The sequence below is a fragment of the Camponotus floridanus genome, unplaced genomic scaffold (genome assembly GCF_003227725.1).
Source record: "Camponotus floridanus strain SB8 unplaced genomic scaffold, Cflo_v7.5 scaffold169, whole genome shotgun sequence".
Taxonomy (NCBI): Eukaryota; Metazoa; Arthropoda; class Insecta; order Hymenoptera; family Formicidae; genus Camponotus; species Camponotus floridanus.
The window spans coordinates 156,396-179,574 of NW_020229291.1; the positions used below are offsets into that span (position 1 = coordinate 156,396).

Consider the following 23,179-nt stretch of genomic DNA (forward strand, 5'->3'; position numbering starts at 1 on the left):
TAATAATTAATATTGATAATATTAATTTTAAAAAGCTCTTTGTTCTTCAATTACTAATATTTATTTTATACAAGTCATAATAAAATATATTATAATTTATATTATTAATATATAAATTATAATAGTTTTTATATAATAATTAATATTGATAATATTAATATTGATAATATTAATTTTAAAAAGTTCTTTGTCCTTTAATTACTAATATTTATTTTATACAAGTCATAATAACATATATTATAATTTATATTATTGATATATAAATTATAATATCTTTTTTCTATCGCTAATATTTGATTGACTATAGCTGGCTGGGAATATGTATTGCTTATAAATATAGATGTACAGTGTGATTTATAAAATTAGATAAGATAGATAAAATTTATTTCGAGTCATTTATTTGTATGTCTGTTCCTAGTAACTTTATATTTGAGTAACGACAATTATTATTATCGTTATTCAAATATATAAACATCTCGCATTATATTTGAACATCGAATATAAGCAAATCAAATATATCAAATCAAATAAAAAGTATGATAGATAGTTTTTATATAATAACGAAATAAAACTATCTATTTATCTGCCTACCTATTTAGCCGCATATCTATTTATCTAGAGAAATATAGAAAAAGAGAGAGCAAGTGTGTGAGTTAAAACTTTTAATTTTACATAACAGGTATAAACTGAAAACTTTTAAATTAATCTTCACATGTTTATAAGAAAAATACCAATTTTTTAAATTAGTTGCATTGATGGGAATCTGTTCTTGGCTATAGAAATGGAAATATAAGGAGGAAATGTGTTTAGAAAAAAGTTATTTTAATTGTTTAAATATGTATATAGAAACATATGAGCTTTAAATTTGACTGAAAAAAAAACTAAGCAGAATCAAGTTGGATTGAATTGTATACATTTTTTATATATTTCCTTAATAGTAACTAAAATAAAGAGAGAGCAAAGTGGAAGGAGAAAGAGAGGTCCTTGACAAATTTTTATAAAATTTTCTTTACATGTAGAAGCGTAGATGAAGTAAATAGATGTGTTTTTGACATGTGCTTTATATTATCTAGAAGGTTTGCAAGACTAAACAATAATTAGTATTAATATAAAATCTGTCAAAGATTAACAAGAAGAACCAGTTCCTTGTTAAGCTGGATAAGTAAAGCAATGTCGATCTTGTATCTTTTTTACACGTGAATGCGATGTGATAATTTGCACAATAAGGATCCGAAATTTGTAATTAAATAACAAAAATGTAGCTAATACATTTTTTTTTACGTGAAAGTGTTTATAAAACTAAGTATTTTATATATATATTTGTGTGCGTGTGTGTGTGTGTGTGTGTGTGTGTAGTGAAGTCGAGGCTATAACCATGAATTTTTACGGATCTGAATATACATATATAATGCTTATATTTGTATAAATTTATTATGATTTATGTTATATTATGATATAGGTTTATCTACTTTTTATGTGTTTATGTTATTTCGAAAACGCACATATTTTTTTAATTTGATCGCACACGTACGACAATTGCATACATGTAATATATAATTAAGTATTATCTATACAGGACAATCATTTTGTAACGTTTATATTTGGAATCGCACTGCTGAGTAATTTTTATAAAATTCATAAAGCAATATAAGTCAAATTAAGAAGAAATCTAGATTACTGGCTTGTATACTATGTTTTTTAATTTTAATAAGCTTATACATTTATTTATAAAGACTATTTTATTCGATTTTATTCGACATTTGCTCGATATTATTACGCCTTAATTTTTAAAAGAATTGTCATCAGAGTATGATATTTTAGTCAAATTGCATTTTATAAATCTAGCTAAACATTGTAGTGTTTAAACTAGAATATACAACGAATAATTGTAGTGGTTCTTCTTAATTAACTTATATAAAGAGCAGAAACATAATATAATATAAATATAAATATTGATAATGAAGCAAAGTTCCAATTTATAACTATAATACTAATACTTATAAGAAATTTTCACACTTTTTATAAAGTTATGTTAAATGATGGAGTCAGTATGATAGATATCAAAATTATTCTTAAGTTTTATTCTTAATTTTTTTTTAAGTTTAAATAATTGAAAAGTATTTGATAAAAAAAATTTCCAATGTTTTAATTTACAACTTTTTTTTCAATAAATCCTAGATTTAACTCTAAAGATTTTATTAATTTTAATCGACACGACAAATTCCTTTTAACATATATTTAACTTTGATTGGGACATAACTTTTATAACTTTTATTACATACTAGTCACACACATAGCTGTATAATAAAATAAATTAATTTGTTTGCAACTTTAATTTTACAAAGTTTTCAAAATTGATGAAACAATTTTGAAGAAATCGGATATATTGTAACGTTTAATGTCGACGATATTTCTATGGATCATTATTTATTTTTACAAAATCACAATTAAATTGTTTAGTGTAAAAATATACAAATAATTTTAATATTAAGCTGTCAAGTTTTGAACAAATCACAAAATATCGGAAATAATAAGAAAAATTATATCAATAATAAGAGTAATGAAATAATAATAAATTAAAATTAAGTCGATGTCATATTTCTCTAGCAAAAAGCGAGGAATGGTATATATAATACAAGCCAGAGGTCTTAAACAATAGCCCCTTGAATCAAACATGGTCCATCTTCTATAAAATTTTATGGAAAAGATAGGTGAAAGGAAGATAATAAAATCTGTTTGTAGATTTAAAAATTACAAAAAGTGGGAATCATCTTCCCTACTTCTATTGTAACTTGCTAATGGATGAGTTTGAGATCTCTGGTATAAGCTACGTAATTTTTAATGTATGTTGAATTTTGATTCCACACATTTGCGAGATAAATTGAAATCTTGAAATCTTGAACCTGAAATAAATAATTTTACTCTATCGCTTAAAAATCGAACAAAAAAAATATTACATTAATTACAAGAATTAATGCAAGAATGATATGAGTCTAATCAGATCCACTAAAATTCGAGTATTTATGAGATATATATTAGATCTTTTTGATATAATTTAAAGCATTTATTTTCAAAGTTTTTAAAGTTATTTAAAGTTAATAAATTATTTTTAAAGTATTATTTAAAAATTATTATTTAAAATATATTTAATCCACTGTTTTTTTAATACTTTAATTCATCAATGTAAAAAATATTCTATTCTAGTATCAAGAATATTATAAATACGATGTATCAATTTGACAAAATAATTGGCTGTATTGGTCAAAAAATTTAGCGTACATTAAAAAATACTTGCTCAAATTATTTGAAGCAAATATATATATATATATATATATATATATATATATATATATATATATATATATATATCTGGTTTTCTCCTGTCTGAATAGAGTTAAGTGTAAGTGAGTTAAGTATTCTGTAAACATTTTGATACCTAAGTTTTGTAAGGCAAGCTTTGTAAGGTTTGTACGTTTCTACATTTATTAATTATAAGGAACCATAAAAAATGTTTTTATATATATGTGCTGTATTTGTGATAACATATACACATACATATATATATTATATATATATATATATATATATATATATATATATATACATATTGATAATGATGTCTGATTGTTTCATCCTTTCTCACATTGGAGTGAAAAGAAGGAAGAGACGTAATTTCTCGCGCTTCTAATAGACATAATCACTGTTGTCTTTAATTAAAAAAATGATTTCTTTGCTTATTATTTAAAAGTTCGACAAACAGCAGTTTTCAAAATTGGCTTTCTTTATGATTTTTTTTCGAATGATAAGTGGCAACATTAATGATAGAATTATACGCTTTACTTTTACTTCCGCTTAGCACGATATTCGTCGGCATTTTTCTTTATTTTCTGACAAACATCATGTGTTGCATGGCAACAAGTCGCCCTGCTGGTCTGGCTGGAGCATCCTAGCGGTCAGTGTAACATAACTGCACTTGCTTCTGCCGTGCCGCATCAACCTGTGCAAGCTCGTGGTATTACCGTGCACCTCTCTTTACACGCAGTTTTCTTATAAGCTACAATTTTAAAGTTGTGCGATCGAGATTATTTTAAATAAATAAAATATAAACAAAAATATAAAATAAAATGTAAAATATTTTATTTATATTTTTATTTTAAATAAATAAAATATAATAAAAATATAAAATAAAATATATAAAATTAAAATATTTTTTTAATAAAATATAAAATATTTTATTTATATTTTTATTTTATATTTTTATTTATATTTTATTTCTTTAAAATAATAAAAAATATTTTATTTATATTTTATTTCTTTATAAAATAATCTCGATTGCACAACTTGCTATCGATCGGATAGATCCTCAATTTAACTCAAATGTTATACGTGCATTATGCGTATATTTATTATATTGCTATTAAAAACATTGTTTTATTATTTATTGAATTAAATAATAAAAAATATGAGATAAAAGACACGCATACATACACATAGTGTGTACACACACTTAAGTTTGTGTATGTGTGTGCATTAGGTGTCTCTAGGTACAATCGGAAAGATAAAAAAAGTTTATATAAAAATAAAGCGTTTTTATACAAAATTTTGTTTTTAAGAAAATTGATTTCAAAATTTGAAGAATTAATATAATTAATATAATTGCGGTTTTTTTTCTATTTAAATGATAATCATTTTCATTTTGAACTGCATTTGAACTATTTTCATTTTGACAGCAATTATTATAAATACTATATAAATATAAAAAGTATAAATATAAAAGTACAATATTTTAAGACAATTTAAAATAATTTAAGTTACATCGATGAAAGAGAAAAAGAGAGGAGAATGTTGTGTTTAAAGTGTTTGGATAAATTTTATTTTAATTTTTCGATGGCGAAATGTATTCTTTTATATATATTTTTCAATCAATATTATTACGTTGTTAAAATAAATTCGATACAAAATTGTTAGAAATGGTTCAAACTTAAAAAAGCATAATAGTGCAAATATTATGCTGTTTTAAGTTTGAATCATTTTTAACAATTTTTTAAAAATAATATGCATAATGTTGCAAATTTTTCTAAATTGTTTAATCTTTATAGTTGATTTCGTTAAAAATAAAAACTTCTCGTATATGAAAAAAATTTTTTCTACGTTTTCGATTTTTCCACATTTTTTTCATATAGAATTATTATCTTTCTGTTTATTATTCTGTTTATTATATCTGTTTATTCTGGTTATTATTAGTTACGAGATATTATACATATATAATAATTGAAAGAATAAGGAAGAAGATCTCGTTGAAAATTTTCATGCTCGTATTTTCAAAATTACCAGTTTCCATATTCAACGTATGTTTAAAGAAATATAAGTGAAAAAGCGATATATTTAAAAATGTTTTATTGCAGGGCCATAAAAAGAACTAATTGATAGCGCGAAGAATTTCAAGAAAAATCTGTGAGACAAATTACATGTAATTCGCGGTTTTCTCGTAGTACTACAAGCAGGTGTAGCTGCTTAAACGTAGCTTAACAGGACTAGTGACTACATTATACTTGTGTATGTATGTATATTTGTGTGTATAGACGAATCATACATTTCCGGTTCGACTGACTGGTTCCTCGTGTTAGTCTAACATCAACGGAACCTATATTTACACTGGAATGGACGTTCTTATGTAGCGTATAAATGCGATGCAGAACAGCTGATTGAGATGAGATTTATACCAGATGAAGTCTATGTACATTTTTTGAATACACATATTTTAAGAATTAATAATTAATAATTATTAATAATTAATAATTATAATAATTATTAATAATAATTATTAAAATATTAATTAATAATTAAATTATTAATTAATATATTAATTAATATATATTCTTAGATATATTTATATATCTAAAATATATACTTGTGTTATTTATATTTTTAGATATATATATATTTATATATCTAAAATATATATTTATATTATTTACGCTTGTTTGTTAAATTATATGTTTTTGCTGAATTATTTTATGCACTCGTGATTATTTATATAGTTGTCACTTTAAAATAGGTATAAAAATGCATCTAAGTATTAGTTTATTTGCGTGTTAATCGGTTTGGTTTACATAATAAATGAACAAGAAATTCACTAATTATATTATATTAGACTGTTATATTAATCTATTTTTGATCTACATTAAATCATTTATATTCAACAGACATAAAGTGCAAATTTATCATCATTAGGAAGTAAAGCGTCAGTAATTCTATATGAAATTTTTATTCGTCTCTATAATGTGATCTTATAAAGAACAACTTGGTAGTCTTACGTCTCAAAAAATGGAACTAGTATTTAAAAAAATTGGTTTGTTCCTTTTTTAAATAGTCTTTATCGTAATTAAACTTTGTGAGAACTATACTTTGTGAGAAAAATGAACGAAAGAAAAATTCATTATTTGTAATAATAATATATCTGTTATTTTTATTAAATTAGCATCTCTGTCACTATTACATTAAATTAAGATTTTTTTTTAATTTTTAGCTTTATTTTAAGTTAAATAAGTATAATACATAAATAATAAGCATAATACATAATAGCAAAATAATGACTTATATAAAAATTTTGTGATTATGTATTGAGAAAAAAATCATTAATTTGATTAAATATGTTTAGTTGATTATCTAATAATAAAAATGTAATCGTACACTAAGAAAAAAATGTTGATTGAAAAAACGCTAGATTAGTTATCGTATTTTTTAAATTGAAATATTGAAATATTAAGTTTTTTTTAAAATATTAACATATTTCAATATTTGACTTAATACATTAATTAAATACATATTAATATATTGATAATATATTAAGTTAAATACATGTATTTCAATATTTTAAAAAAACTTAATATTTAAATATTTCAATTAAAGGAACATGATAATTAATTAAGCGTTTTCAGTCAAGATTTTTTTTCTTAGCGTACGATTACATTTTTATTCTTCACGCCAATTTGGCACCATGTCGGCTTTGATTTTACGATTTGATGAAATGTGAAGGAATTCGAATTACAAGGGAAATGAAAAACCGTCTTGTAATATATTTCGTATATTATTTTGTTTTAAAAATATTATTTCTTGTAATATAATATAATTATTCTACAATATTATAATTTTACATTTATGTGTATAATATATAATAATTTTTTATTTTATTTATACATGCGTTGCTCGGAGTCTCGAGGTGATTCCGAATTGATAGCCGATAATATTATTCCCATTTTCGTGCAACGCAATTTCGGCAACGTTAAAAATATTATTTGATAAAAATACATGCGGGATTCCAAAGGACGGAGACGATGTTCCCGTAATTTTCGTGGGGGTCATTATCACTGAGCGCACTTGCGCCCGAGGAAAGATTCTGAACGCAGCGTTCAGTACAGTTATAACGTCGGTACAAGCCTGACGTCTCGAGCTCTTCTCGTGAGAGTTCGCACGATAAGTCGTACCTTTTTTTTTTCTAAATAATCGCATATTGTAATCGTCTCGACGGAAATTTCGTAGTCACCTCGACAGACATTAAATTTACAACGAATAAGGGGAAAAAAATCGCAGAAGAATTTTACTCTAACTGATTGTGAGACCCTCGAGCGTTCATCGACGTCAGCCACATTAATGAGTTGTTAACAACCGTAATAGCTATTTTAATAAATATCGATGTAATTATATTTATTCGATGCATTTATTAACTTATGCAAAATTGCACTACCTGTCAAGCGTGAGATAAATCTATATCGATCAGTATCAACAAGTTTATCTATTTACGCTTCGTGATTTTCTCAAGCATTGAACTCTCCGATATAAGGGATTATTAAAGGTATCGGAGGATTCATCGTATTAGAAACATGAGGGTGGGCAACGAACGATGATTTCAAAGAAACAGTTTGTTGGAGATCAAAATGTGATTGTATAATAATTATGAGTTCGTGAAGACGTAAAGACAGCCGAAAAGATGTTGTGCTTGAAAAAACGAAGGACCTACAGCTTTACGCAGGGTGTTTGCGCGGCCATTCCTAGACGATCTAAAAAGGATAATAATAATTATGAGGGATCCTTGATGAACATGGCCATTATGACACTACCGCGTAAGAACAGGTGAGTCATCCACCGTTCGTAATTAAAAATCATGTCGGAGTATCTCGTTATTCTCTTCCGGCATAAGTCTATATAATACGAATTATTTTTATATATTCAATATATACGGGTTTTTTTATGAAATAAGCTGATTTTAGCGTTATAACCGATGGCAACAAAAGTGCATATTCAACTGAAAATATATGTGAATGCATACAATTTAAATTTAAATTAAATTAAATTAAAAAAGAATTAAAAAAGAAATTAAAAAAGAAAAAAGATAATATAAAAATAATTCCCTTGAAGTTTTAAAAAAAGTCCCGTTTTCGTGAAATTGGTCCCGTTTTGGTGAAATTTTAAATTATCTCAAGTAGATATATTTTTGGAGAATTTTTTTTGGCATAAATGAAATTTAATCGAGGTCATGTCGGAGAAATATAATTTTTTATTTTATATATATTATTAAATTTTTGGAATTTAATAACGAAAAATGCATGTATGTATTATATATATATAATTTGGCACTTAACTTTTATGTATTTTTTTGAGAGAACAAAATCGGTACTCGCACTTGCAATTTTAGAACCAACAATTACAGGACCATCGCATGATTTACAAATGTCTAAATTTCAATAATGATCATGCATATATAAAATAAAATAAAATAATACTAAAACTTGATAGCACTAAATTTGTTTTTTTTACAGTCTTTATTTTTCGAACAGATTATGTTTTTATATATCTTATGCATAATTAAATTTAATTTGGCTTTCGTACTATTTTATAATTTGTCTATTTTTATTTTATTTTTTGAAACCAACGATTTTTAAACAAGCGTATATAATTGATGGGAAAGAGAGAGGCAAGGAAAGATTCGTTACGTTGTTTTTTCCGATTAATTATTACAATCGCTAAACAACGGTATTGTTCCTGCATGTTTATTGCACTAAAGCATGTATGCTGCGTGCACAGAGCCATGCTTTGAGAAGGTGGATTTGAATACAGTCATTAGTTCTTGCTACCGTTAGAGATGATACAAGAGACAAGAGGAACAACGTAAATCATAATTGCAAAAATTACATTGCGTAAAGTTATTAGCCGTCTTTTATCCTTTCGCTATCGACAATCTCAAGGCTGTGAGTTTTTCATTTGAAATAATCTCTTTCGTCACACAGATACAGGCACGCACGTACGCATGCACATTTTTATACAATAAATCATATTCTCTTTGAAAATTTATGTTATAGTTTCCGCTTTCATTGGAATAAATTATTTTTGACGTACATATTTATAAATATATAATAATATTCTAAAAAATTTTAAATAGATATATTGAAATAATTTAAATTTCTCATACATTAGTGAATTGGCGTAATATATTTTTTGAATGCAAATTTTTTAGTAGTAAAAAAAATCGATTTTTTTGGCGAAGAGTTTTCACATAAATATTCTTATACGCATGTAAATGTATACAGTGAATTTCAAATTTAATGTTTGCTATAATGTACATTTAATGTAATTTAAATATTAGTAAAAAAATATTGTTCATTTTTATTTATTAATTGAATTATATATTTATTGTTAATATTATATATATTAACAATAAATATATAATTTAATAAATAAATAAAAATGAACAATATTTTTTTACTAATATTTAAATTACATTAAACGTACATTATAGCAAAAATTAAATTTTTAATTAATATTATATAGTTAATATTATATATATTAACAATATATATATATATATATATATATATATATATATATATATGTATATATAATATAATTATATGCACACACACACGCACGCACACATGCACACACAAATGTGTCTTCAGTTTTCCCAATATTATATCATCGCATTTTGAAATTATTCTTGATAAATTAACTTGCATGTGACCTTAATTGATTCTTCCGTTCAATTCGTAGCATCGTAACAGTCTTTTAGAAGCTTTCATGAGTCATGTTCGATTATGCAAGATTTCGCCTTATCAGACTGTATTTCCTTTTCTTGATCTTTTGCAAGGATTCTCCTACACACGGAGAGTTTCTTCGAGAATAGTGTTAATATAAACGGGAGAGGAGCATTATATGTATAGATATGCATATAATAGAATTAAAGCGGTTTGCACTTTCTCAAACATCAAAGCGACTTTTCTACGTTCATAAATCTTCCTCACTCAAGATTATATAATTCGCATCGTAAAATAATAAAGGAAAAAATGATAATCATGTGAAAAAAAGAGCATAGGCAATTTTTTATTATGCGATATCATTATAGAAAATTTTTTTCTATAATGATATTGTATAATTAGAATTTTTTACCTCTTTTTTACCTCGTAATTGTTAATTATATCGAGCAGTATACATAATACTATTATTTTTATACACACCTTTTCATATGTTTATACTCTTTTACATTTATAAACAATCATATTTCCATAATTAAATGAATAAAATTAAAATTAATAAAATATAAATTAATATAATATTTATAGACATTTGTATTTTCTAAAGTAGAGAAATGATTCCAATTTAAAATATTACATATTAATATCGGAAGAAAGAAATACATTAGTTACATTAGTTCTATAATGATACTATTATATTGTACAAAACGCAGTAATCATATTATAATCGAGAGAAACAGATAATTCTTCATAAAAAATAAATAAAAAATGTAGAATAAATTTCTTTTTGTACAACCTTCTTTTTTTTATATAACCAATTATAAAAGTTGGAAAATTGACAATATTTACGCTTTTTTAAACTTTAATAATCTCTAATGATATGGTGTTATGTATCATCAATTTTATTTCAAGAGTGGTTATTAAGATATTTATACAAAATTCAATATTTTTGTAGTAAAAAACTAAATATTATCTTAATAGGTAAATGCATACATCGAGGGGAATCAACTCCAATCTTAATCTTGATACATTTTATCAAGGTCATTCATGGCCTTGAGTGCTTTGACTTGTATAACCTTGAACATTTGAAAGGTCTTAATCACTTGTTTATTACAAAATATTAATAAAAATGAAAATATATCCATCCAAATGAAAATATGTCTATATAAAATAAATATAATATAATTCAAATGTTCAAGGATAAATTGTGTCAATTTAAAAATGAAAAATTTTTAATATTGCACTTACATAAGTATTGGTGCATATACTTTGTTAATTTGACATGTCATTAATTTTATATACTTGCTGTCAAGAGACTATTGCGCGCGCGTCTTTTTAAAAAATTTTCGATATAATCTTTTTTCTGTTTTTAATTTACATAATTTTAATTTGACATGTGTGTACCATAGACTAATAAATTACTTTCGACAACAATTTTACGTCTCGTGAGAAAGAACGTGAGTAAAAATATAATACTGTATTTGTGAAGGAAAAAAATATGGACACTTATAATCCTATAAATAATTCACTCGGCAATATTAAAGATTTCCTATTATTTTATAAAATGGAATATTAAATTTTTGTACTTATAATTAAGCTTTCGTATGCATAGCAAATGAAATTTAAAAAATTTTTTAATATCTCTTTTTTCTTAATATTTTCTTTTTCAGTTCTTTTTATTCCAACATCATGCACAAAATACAAAAAAAATATTCGGAAATCATATCTACATAACGATTTTATTCTGTTTACATGACTAAGTAATAAAGTAATAAGAAACAGAGCAGAAACAAAATGTTAAAAATACGAAAAAAAATAGGAATCTTAAAATACTAACAGCAGGACTTCTAAAAACATACTTTTAATAGCATCGATAAATTCATGTTAACAATGTAAGTCAATGCAAATTTTAAGGTAAAGTTAATTTTTTTCAAAATTAAGATTTCTTGAATAATACATAAAATTTCAATATATAAAAATGATATATATAATATGTTACAAAAGTGATTCTTTTAAAAATAATATATATATCACTTTTAAAATAATTATTTTTATGTATTGAAATTTTATATATTATTCAGAAAATATCAATTTTGAGAAAAAATTATCTTTAAAATTTGTATAATTTTTATCGTTAACATGAATTTATCGATGCTATTTTTAGAAGATATATAATATATGATATAATATATAATATATAATATAATATATAATATTTTATATATTGTATATTTCTAAAGTTTTATATATATTATATATATAGTTATTTTTAAAACACATAAACTTAAACTTATTAATTTTCTCTCCAAATTTATTTGTGATGATTCATATTATTATTATTTAGAGTAATCTAATTTTAAAATTACAATCTAATTTAATATAAAGTGAAATAATGCTTTTCAAAATTTTAACTTTTATCTTAACTAACGTTAATTTAATTTTAACGTAACTTTTATTGAGTTAATTTTTTATTTGTATAACTTTTAACATAACTAAATTACTTTTTTAACCCATTAACTTTAACTTAATTTAGTTTAAAAAAAATATAAACTTACCCAACCCTGAATATATATAATATACAATAATGTATAGAAAATAATATAAAATGTTACAAAATTTATTTTATTTCCGTTACTTTTTTTAGAACCATCCTCCTAGTTATACCGCAGACCCGTGTATAAAAATTTGAACGTAATTCCGAAGGTATTAGGTTTCTTATATAAAATTCTATAGCATCGTTCGTACACCGACGTATAGAATCCGGCAAACGCGGCCGGAATCGAATCGAGCAGCTGATTTGTCATCGGTGCTGCAAGAGCGTCGGCCCCGTCGTTACGCGCGAGCGCGCCCGAACGCGGCCGAACGACGGCGAAGCCGTCCGAAGACGCGACAGCTGCGCGGGAGCGGGGAGTGGGGATGGGCAGCGCGTGAGGAGTGGGGATGGGCGGCGCGCGAGGAGTGGGGAGGGAGAGCGCGCGAGGAGTGGGGAGCGGGAGCGCGCGAGGAGTGGGGATGGGCGGTGCGCGAGGAGCGGGGAGCGGGAGCGCGCGAGGAGCGGGGAGCGGGCGGGGAGGGGAGAGCGGGCGAAAATTGCTGAAGTGTTCCGGCGCGCGAAAGCCGTTACTTGTCGGTCAGTCGCGGAGCGACGGTTTGCGCGTCGATGTTGAGATTTTCGGCAAGTGCACGTGTACCCACTGAACGAGATCGCGCGATTTAAATCTTACACTCGTGAATGTGCTTTTACGGTGTTGTTGCGTACGGCGATCGACAATTAAGGAGGAACGAGGGGGAATTTGGGTTGTTATCCAGGTTGTTGCCGCGCGACATCTTTTTCCTCGCCGGAAATGCACGCTGTTTAAAAATCACCGTGTCGTAACAATTGCGTTTATCAATTGGAGCGGCGATAGGGCGACGAGAGATTGTCGACGATGACCGGATCGTTGGCCGGAATTTCGGAGTCGCTCGCCGATGATGTAACAGGAGCGAGATCGGAGCTTTAAGGTGAGATATTATTCTTTACGTGGCATTTATACTCCAAAATTCGAAGTAACTCCGTTTAAAACGACGTGCATCGGTGTACCTAGTCGCAAATCGGAGCAGAAGTGAAAATAGGCGTGTTTACACGTTGTGCAAATCGAACGTATTTAAATATTGAAAAATACGCTGTTGCGTTATGAGACATCATTACCCTCCGACCAAGGTAAATATTGAGATTATTTTTGCTACGTAAACTTCGTGAATGGCGACAACGTGGCATTTACAGCAATTACGCAAACGGTATTCGTTAAGGAGGCATAGATAGATACGGTTATACAGGTTTGACACATGAACGACCTTCAAATATATTTCCAAGTGTAGGCATATTTACGAGGTTGATACGAGACACGTTGTTTATGATATCATCGAGTGATCCAAATCCAAATCTATCAATCTCGATCGCTGAAAAAATAGCATTTGATATAGATTATTATCTCGCTCGAGAGACACAAGTTACTCATTAAGTCGCCAAGGTAGCGCAAATAATGAAATGTGCCAGTTGTTCGGAGCGATATTTTATCGAGGCGATATTACTCGAGCTTATCTTACGACTCGCATTGTTCGAAATAGTTATTTTATTTCTTATTGTATTGAAGATATTTGAGAATAATTGCAGGTTATTTGCGTCTTTTTATATCAATGAAATTATCTTGTCGACACGTGCATATTTTTATTATTTTGCGCGTTTTAAAAAAGTTATATACGTCATGTGTTAGTTTAATAACAAATAATATTTTTAATAAATAAAATAGATGTAAAATAGATTTTATTTTACTTAGTAAAATAATATGATTTTTTTATATATAATATGAGAAATATTTTATATAACATATATATATTTTAAAAAATATTTTATAATTTATAATTTATATTCTACAATTTATGTAGAATATAATTTATATGTGTTATATGTAAACAGATATTTTTTTTATATAAAAGATATATAAGGAATCCCAATTTACATTAACTCAATATGGAAAAAGATATGAAAAGAGCTTTGCTAGATAAGAAAATTGACAGAAATAGATAAACAGGTATAAATTCTACTATTTGTATACATTGATTATATATATCGGTAATAAAAAAAAATTCGTCCTAATTTGCTTCCGTCGACAACCGTTAATAAACATGACTTGTCATGCATTTTGATTTAATTGAATAACAGAAGAATTTAATGAACGCTGTAACGCGATAATCTTTGAACGCAATAAATCTAAGATTTTTTTATTACAATTATAATAGAAGATTAATTTCGCAGTCCAATAAATAATTCAAGATTTTTTTACTACAATCTTATCGCTTTTCCGCAAAAATATATTGTAAAGAATTGCGTTATTTTATGTCAACTCATATAACAAATGTACGATCATACGATCATACGATGTTTATTTATATTACATTACAAATTTCAAACTCAATCTTCGAAACAAATTGTTTTTTCAAGAATTCCATAAATTCCATGAAAAGTCCTTGATACACTACGCACTTTAATATATACTGTTTATTCTCAAATTTTGTTCCGAACATATATTTATCGTAGATTTTAAGTTTTTTCCTTTACATTAATAGCTCATAAGAAAGATTCGTTACATTTCATCATTCAAGAAGATATATCTTTTTTCGAAAATATCGCATTTTTTTCTCAATTCACTTTAATTTTAAAATTTCTAACATAATATTTTTTTAGAAATATTAAAATTAAAATTTAAAATTAAAGTTGTTTTTTCTCCGAAAAGAGTGATTTATTGAATGTGAAATAGCCTAAAGGATAATTTATCATCTTTATTTACATTAGTTGGCATTTATGTGTAATACTTAGCATCATTTCTCAAAAATAAGTTGTCAAATATCTGTTGTAATTATTTATCACTTTGCTTAATTCTTTCTATAGCTACGAAACTTTATTTGTTATTGTGTGTTAAAAAGAATGGATGATATCATTATATATATACGTAATTATATTTGTTTTATATCTACGCCCCACATACACACATATCATGTTATTCAATGTGAAATATATCTAAAATAAAAAAATAATCATTCGCGTAGTTATTTTTAGAAATGGTCATCTGTCAAACATTCCGTTAATTCCGTGAAGATATCCAACAGTTCTGGCGACTCGACAAGTTGGGAATAATAATTACAAGATCATTACAACTTATTCGTTTTACATTTTGCTACACTTACAAATAGAGTAACATGACGTTGATACTTCAAGTACACATATTTTTCAACAAGGAAATATACAGGGTGTTTCAGACCACCCGTATCACCCATTTAAAAACTAGAGAAGTTTCAAAAAAGTAAAAGCATTTTCTTTATAAATCGGGTTCGCTCTATCGAATGATGATATTTTCAACTTCTAGTTCCGGTCGGAAATAGGCGATTCAGACAGGAAGTGCATTTTTTTAAATGTAATCCCCTATTTTTTATTGCATATTCTTGTAGCTTACCTCGAGAGCTTTCCAAAATACTATAATAAATTATTTTTTCATGAAATACTTTTCGAGTTATGAGATTTGAAATTATTTCTTAATTTTACAACTTGTAAAATATTTATTTTTCGATTATCTTACCTTAATACTTTTATGTACAAAATAATGAGAGGAATCAATTGGTGTAAAGAAAACATACAGTTGTTTTTAAGAAAAAATATGGAATTGTTAATTGCAAATTACATATTTTTTCTTAGAAACAACTGTGTTTTCTTTACATCAATTGATTCCTTTCATTATTTTGTACATAAAAGTATTAAGGTAAGATAATCGAAAAATGAATATTTTACAAGATATTTTATGGTTTATGTAAAATTAAGAAATGATTTCAAGCCTCATAACTTGAAAAGTACTTCATGGAAAAATAATTTATTATAGTGTTTTGGAAAGCTCTCGAGGTAAGCTACAAGAATATGCAATGAAAAATAGGAGGTTCCATTTAAAAAAATGCACTTCCGATCTGAATCGCCTATTTCCGGTCGGAACCAGAAGTTGAAAATATCACCATTCGATAGAGCACACCCGATTTATAAAGAAAATGTTTTTACTTTTTTGAAATAATCACTTCTCTAGTTTTTAAAAAACGGTGATACGAGTGGTCTGAAACACCCTATATGTGCATATAAGTCATCTTGTATGCATATAAATGTGTATTCCATGGTGAAAAATAAATTTAAAAAAATCTTGAAACGTTTTTTTCTACGATGCTTAACGAGAGGAAAGGCAAGAAAGACTCACACACACACACACACACACACACACACACACATACACAACGCCGTTATTTAATCAGGCATATCTCCAATCGTGCGCCGGATAGCGACGTTATATTACCAGTCGCACGAATGTATTCGTCTAGTGGTGGCAATTGATTAAGTAGATTTTATTTGATAATTTCTCTCTTTCGTTAAGCTATCGAAAAAAAGCTCAGGACTATTTCAAGTTACTTTTTTTATCAAGAAATAGCGCTCTATATTTAGTGGAAGGGAATTAATTAATATTCCATATATAGGATGTTTTATATATTTGAATCACTCGAAATATTTCTGTGTTGCTTGTAATGATAAAAATATTGAAGAAAAAAGCTGCGGGATTATATGATAATAGGAAAACTGTTGGAGGAGATAATTATAATATTTCAAAATCTCTTAAACGAAAGATCGAAAAAAAAGATTTTTTGATTAGCATAAGCCTTCTTGTAACTGTGAGTAACTCTTTCCTTAAACATTTTTTTCATTTGTTGTTTTTTTTATCGAAAATAATCTATACATGCAGATTAATTATTTTTGGGTGCATTCAATTAATATAATATATTATAAAATAAGTTATACATATATCCTATCAAATTATATTATAATTTTTTTATATAATAATATAACATAATTCAATAATTAAAATTTAAAATAATTTTTATAACAGAACATGTGCAATGACTCACATGTTTTAATTTTAATATTATTATAATATTTTAATATTATTATATTTATATTTTAATATTATTGCCTATCTAATAAACAATTTTTAGACCTTTGCGAGTTCGAGAAATATAACTTATAATCATTTATCAATAGATTAATTGTTTTTGTTTAGTTAATATAATATTATAGCGGCTTGTTAGTTTTTATTCATATTAATATTTTTATTTTTATATCAATTAAATTTTCTTAAGTATATGAGTATATTTAACACTTACATAAATACATATATAATTTATATTATATACAATTGTCCAAGGAAATGTCCACATTTAATAATTTTAAAATAAGAGAAAAAAATTAGAAGGTGGACACCCGCAAATATATCAAATTTAATATGTCCAATATTAAAAAAAAGGAACTTTATTTCAATAAAATATATGCAATATAAAAAATTAAGTATATTTGTGCTTCGCAAAATTTAATTGATGAAATAATAAAAATATTAATATAAATACTATTATATTAATTCAACAAGAAATTAATCGATAAGCGATTATAATTTATATTTCTCGAGCCCGAAAGTCTAAAAAAATAAAAATACAGGAACTGTTTATTAAAGATAACCATGCTGATAACATAACATGAAAATTAAAACCTTTAAGTCGCTGCTTTATAAAAATTAAATTTTAAATTTTATTTTATATAAAATTAATATTATGATAAAATTAAATTTTAAATTTGATTAAATTTTTAATTTGTAAATTTTAATTATCAAGCTTTATATCAAGTCGCAAGTTTGCATGATTTTATTATGAAATACATATTACGCATCGAAATATTTATGAATTGGCACTCGAAATATTTGATCGATATCGCGTATTTGCGATTTGCGGTCGACTCGAAAAAGACTTCTCACAAGTATGTATTTCTTACAATACTCAAATATGTTGATGTCATGCTGCAATGTTGACTGATACTGTGCGCTTATCGGCGCGCTACGTTTCCTCGTGTTTAAACCACACAATTGTAATTTACGATCGATAAACACGCTACGACTCTTTTAACGAGAAGATCGTTTGTTTTTCGATCCCCGTAATTTTCATCGGCGCGCCGTTAGAAAAACCGTTGTTAATTAATTTTAATCGCTTTTTCTCGAGTTCTCTGTCGATTTTCACGGGATGAATTTATGCCGATATTATGCGATTTTATTGCACAATAATTACTAACATAAAACAATCCTTCACAAGGAATTACGTATATAGCGAGTTTATTGCTATTTTCATCTTTGAAGATTAATGGTGTAACATCAATTTTTTTAATTATCTCTCTTCGCGATTGCAGCTCTTGTATTAAATATACAGATATGTTTTAGAATCGCTTTTTTTATTTTATAATTATACGCGCAATTAAACACTTTTATGCAGCTTGTCATGTTAAGTAAGATTGAGGATTTAATTTATTTGATATGTTAAAAGTCAATTTTTTTTCTTCTTACGCAAATCATATATATTAGGTTAAATTAAGGTAGATTATCTTATATAATATATCTATAGAATATATTATCTATATTATGTTATCTAATATATCTATAAATAATATAGAATAATATATCTATAGATTATCTTATCTAATATATCTATAGAATAGATATATTAAACATACTTTAGGAGCACTTTACACATAGAGAGGATATATTTTTTAATTAAATTAAATGCAATACTATGTTCTGCCATACAAAAATTGTTATTATTTATAATTGTAATTATTATTTTTAATTTTCTTTTTTATAAAAAAATAAGATCCTTTATTTTAGTTCTTTATTTTAATGCATGTAAATTAAAGAAATTATCTTTTTAAGAAAAGATAAAAGGAAATCTACATACATATATATTTAAAATATTGTTGTCAAAGAAGTATATAACTTTAATATATATATTTTATTATTGAAATCTGGTTTTTTCTCAGAATAATGACGTGAAAAAATTGCATTAAATAATAAAGATAAATACGTACATTAAAAATGTAATAAAATGTTAATAAAAAAATTTCTTGGTGATTTTATTTTTCAATTTGAGATATCGTTTCTTTAATAAAAATGTAAAAAATAGTTGTAGCTTTCATATAGGTTGTATATAAACGAAAAAAGAATTAAAGGATTTTACTCAATTATTTATTTAATTAATTCGACAATTAATTTTAATATCGATTGAATTATTCGAGGAAATTGTGAAATTATTTATCTAATATATCTATAAATAATATAGAATAATATATCTATAGATTATCTTATCCAATATATCTGTAGAATAGATATATTAAACTTACTTTAGAAGCACTTTACACATAGAGAGGATATATTTTTTAATTAAATTAAATGCAATACTATATTCTGTCATACAAAAATTGTTATTATTTATAATTGTAATTATTATTTTCAATTTTCTTTTTTATAAAAAAATAAGATCCTTTATTTTAATTCTCTATTTTAATGCATATAAGTATTAAAGAAATTATCTTTTTAAGAAAAGATAAAAAGAAATATACATACATATATATTTAAAATATTGTTGTTAAAGAAGTATAGCTTTAATATATATTTTATTATTGAAATCTGGTTTTTTCTCAGAATAATGACGTGAAAAAATTGCATTAAATAATAAAGATAAATACGTACATTAAAAATGTAATAAAACATTAATAAAAAAATTTCTTGGTGATTTTATTTTTCAATTTGAGATATCGTTTCTTTAATAAAAAAGTAAAAAATAGTTGTAGCTCTTATATTGATTGTATATAAACGAAAGAAGAATTAAAGGATTTTACTCAATTATTTATTTAATTAATTCGACAATTAATTTTAATATCGATAGAATTATTCAAGGAAACTGTGAAATTATTTTGTCTTCGTAAAGATTTGAAAAAAAAGAGATATCCAATGACGCGTTATTGTGCCGAGCCCTTCTGTCATAAGTATGTCATGCGACGCCTCAACAATCTTAACACGTCCGTAATCACATTGATTTTTTTCACGACACGCCCAAATCGTCTCGCATGCGTGTAAAAAAATGCACACGTTGCACGTAAAGTTCTCGCCTTGTTCGTCATCCGCGAAATAGAATAAATTACCTCTAGCTCGACCTTGATCGCGCGAATAATCGCGCGACAGATGAATTCGTCGCGACTCATCGGCATCGGAGCAGCAATTACTGTTAACGGATGCGACTCGCATAGAATATAGATGATGACGATGATGACATGTCCTACGAGGATGTGGCCTCTCCTTCTGAATCGATTGGTCGACTAGAAGGGAAGGAAAAACAGAAAAACACGCCGGCGACATTGCAAGGTTGGTGGATCGCGGTGATGCAATTCATGACGAGACCTGCCGTCTTCTCGTGACTTGTAAACCAGTAATAGCTGCTTATATTTCTCAGTGTCAAACAGGTACGCCTTACGAGAGCTCGGTCTCGCGAGAGCTTCTTGATGACGTTTTCGAAAATAATACAAGGTAACATAACATTAATAATGAAAAAATATTCAGAGACGCAATTTACACTGAGGGAAAAATTTTTTTAAATCAAATAGATTTGTTTTCTTGAAATTTGTTTTACTTTAAATGCAAGGAATTGTTTATTTCATTTAAGCAAAAGTATTTAATTTTAATTAAATATGCATGTTAAATTAAGTACATTATTTCTATTTATATATTTTTTATATTTAAATACTATTTTCGTAAAATGTATACTATAATTTATTAAATTAAATATATTATTTTTTAAAATTAAAAAATTTAAAGTTTTTGGGAATAAAAAATGCATTTTAATAAATATTTTGTAAAATTAAAATAAAAATATTTCATTAAAAATTATATTTTTTTAAACATATGTAAATAAATACTTAACTTAAGCAAATAGACATTTTGAATACAAGTAAATACGTGATTAGTACTCACCGAATAAATGGCTTTCTTGAGTTAACAATAATTTTTTTATTTCAAGATAATTTTTTTTCTCAGTGTAGTATTATCTTTTTGACGCTAGTATTATATTTTAATTGTCCATTATCATTGAAAATTCAGATGTACTTCAAGGATACTCATTCTAAATTATTGAATGTTTTTTTAAAATTTTACGATGCATTCTTGAAATCAAATTTTTTGAATAAGATATAAAATAAATTAAAATTAAGAGAAAAAAACTAAATTCGTTAAAAAAGATAAATTGATAAAATTAAATAATTAAAAGAATTGTCGAAATTTCATGTTTGTATGTATTTATTTTTGTAACAAAGTTTATAAATAAGTATGCAAATATTTCAGAAATAACCTGATATTTTAAGTAAGTTATATATTAATACAAGAAAATACTCGATACAGAAAATAATTAATAATTAATAATAATTGATAATAAATAAATAAATAATAATTGATAATAAATAAATAAATAAATAAAAATTGAGCAAAAATAAATAAATGATAAATAAATATGTATCTATGTGAATCAATTTTCAGTTATTGATTGTCTTAATATACGAGAATATTTTCAATTCAAATTTTTATTGTTATATAAATTTATTTTTAAAAGTATAAATTGCAAAAATTACATTTATTTCATTGCATAATCTTCTTGCGCTTAAGTATAACATTTTCAATACTTGGGTAACCTAATAGGTGTTTTTTCTAGCAAGTTATACAGATAACACAGTGTAATATTACGTTCAAAGAATGAATGTTCCAACTGTGTCACATTGTGTGACACAATAAAAATTCAATTACAACGTAAAATATCCCAGTGTTACCAACATTTAAAAAAAATTGTATATAATATATAATATTTATACTTATCTTTTTATTTTTCACAATTTCTCTTATTTTTTAGCTAGGTTTTTATTATCATACAATGTAATAATATTTATTATAAATATATTGAAGATGAGCTTAATTTCACAGGTCAAGAGTTATTAGGAATAACGTACAAAATTTCTTATATATTTTTTTTATTTTATCACAATAATAATTTATTATTATTTCTTTTAGAATTTTCTATTAGCATTTCTTTTAGAATTATCCTTTTTCTTTGTTTCATTGAAAAATATATGCAAATATTCGAGATTTAATTAAAAGCGCAAGATAAATAAAAAAAAAATTAGGTTGGCATGTAAATTATAGCTTTGTATATAAACAGATCTGCGAACTTTTCGTGCCACATCTGTTACAGATGTTTGTGTGTGTTTTTGTCCGATTTTACGGTTACTGGGGAAAAGGAAAGAGGAGAAGCGGTCGCCTCTCACTCTCACTCTCACTCTTCTTGTTTCCCTTACATTACCCTTTTTTATCATTCTAGAAATTATTTACCTCGCTCATCGTTCTTCAATCTTATCAATTGTCGCAAAGGAATGCGTAGTTTATTATATATACAGGATGTCCCAAAAGTCCCGGACCGGACGAATATTTCATAAATTATGCACTTTAGAAAGAAATGTTTCAGACAAAAGTTGTATGGCCTGAAGGGGGCCATTAGATAGTGGCAATTATTTGACATGGGAGAGTCATTTGAAAGTCACGTGAAGATCACCGTCAATTTCTTAAATGGAACTCCCTATTTTTTATTAAATATTCTAGTAGCTCACGTCGAGAGCTTTCCAAAACACTATAATTAAATTAGTTTTCAATTAAGTATTTTCCGAATTATGAGGCTTGAAA

At 25.7% G+C, this 23,179-nt stretch overlaps 1 protein-coding gene across 1 annotated transcript in view; it reads left to right on the plus strand.

Annotated features, from left to right (window-relative positions):
• Nucleotides 1-7,990: 7,990 nt before the first annotated feature.
• The window catches only part of LOC105254222, a 40,659-nt gene continuing 25,470 nt past the window's right edge, over nt 7,991-23,179 (plus strand). Inside the window, 1 exon segment of the mRNA XM_025407218.1 lies at nt 7,991-8,133. Within this exon segment, the coding sequence (XP_025263003.1) occupies nt 7,991-8,133 (143 nt within the window).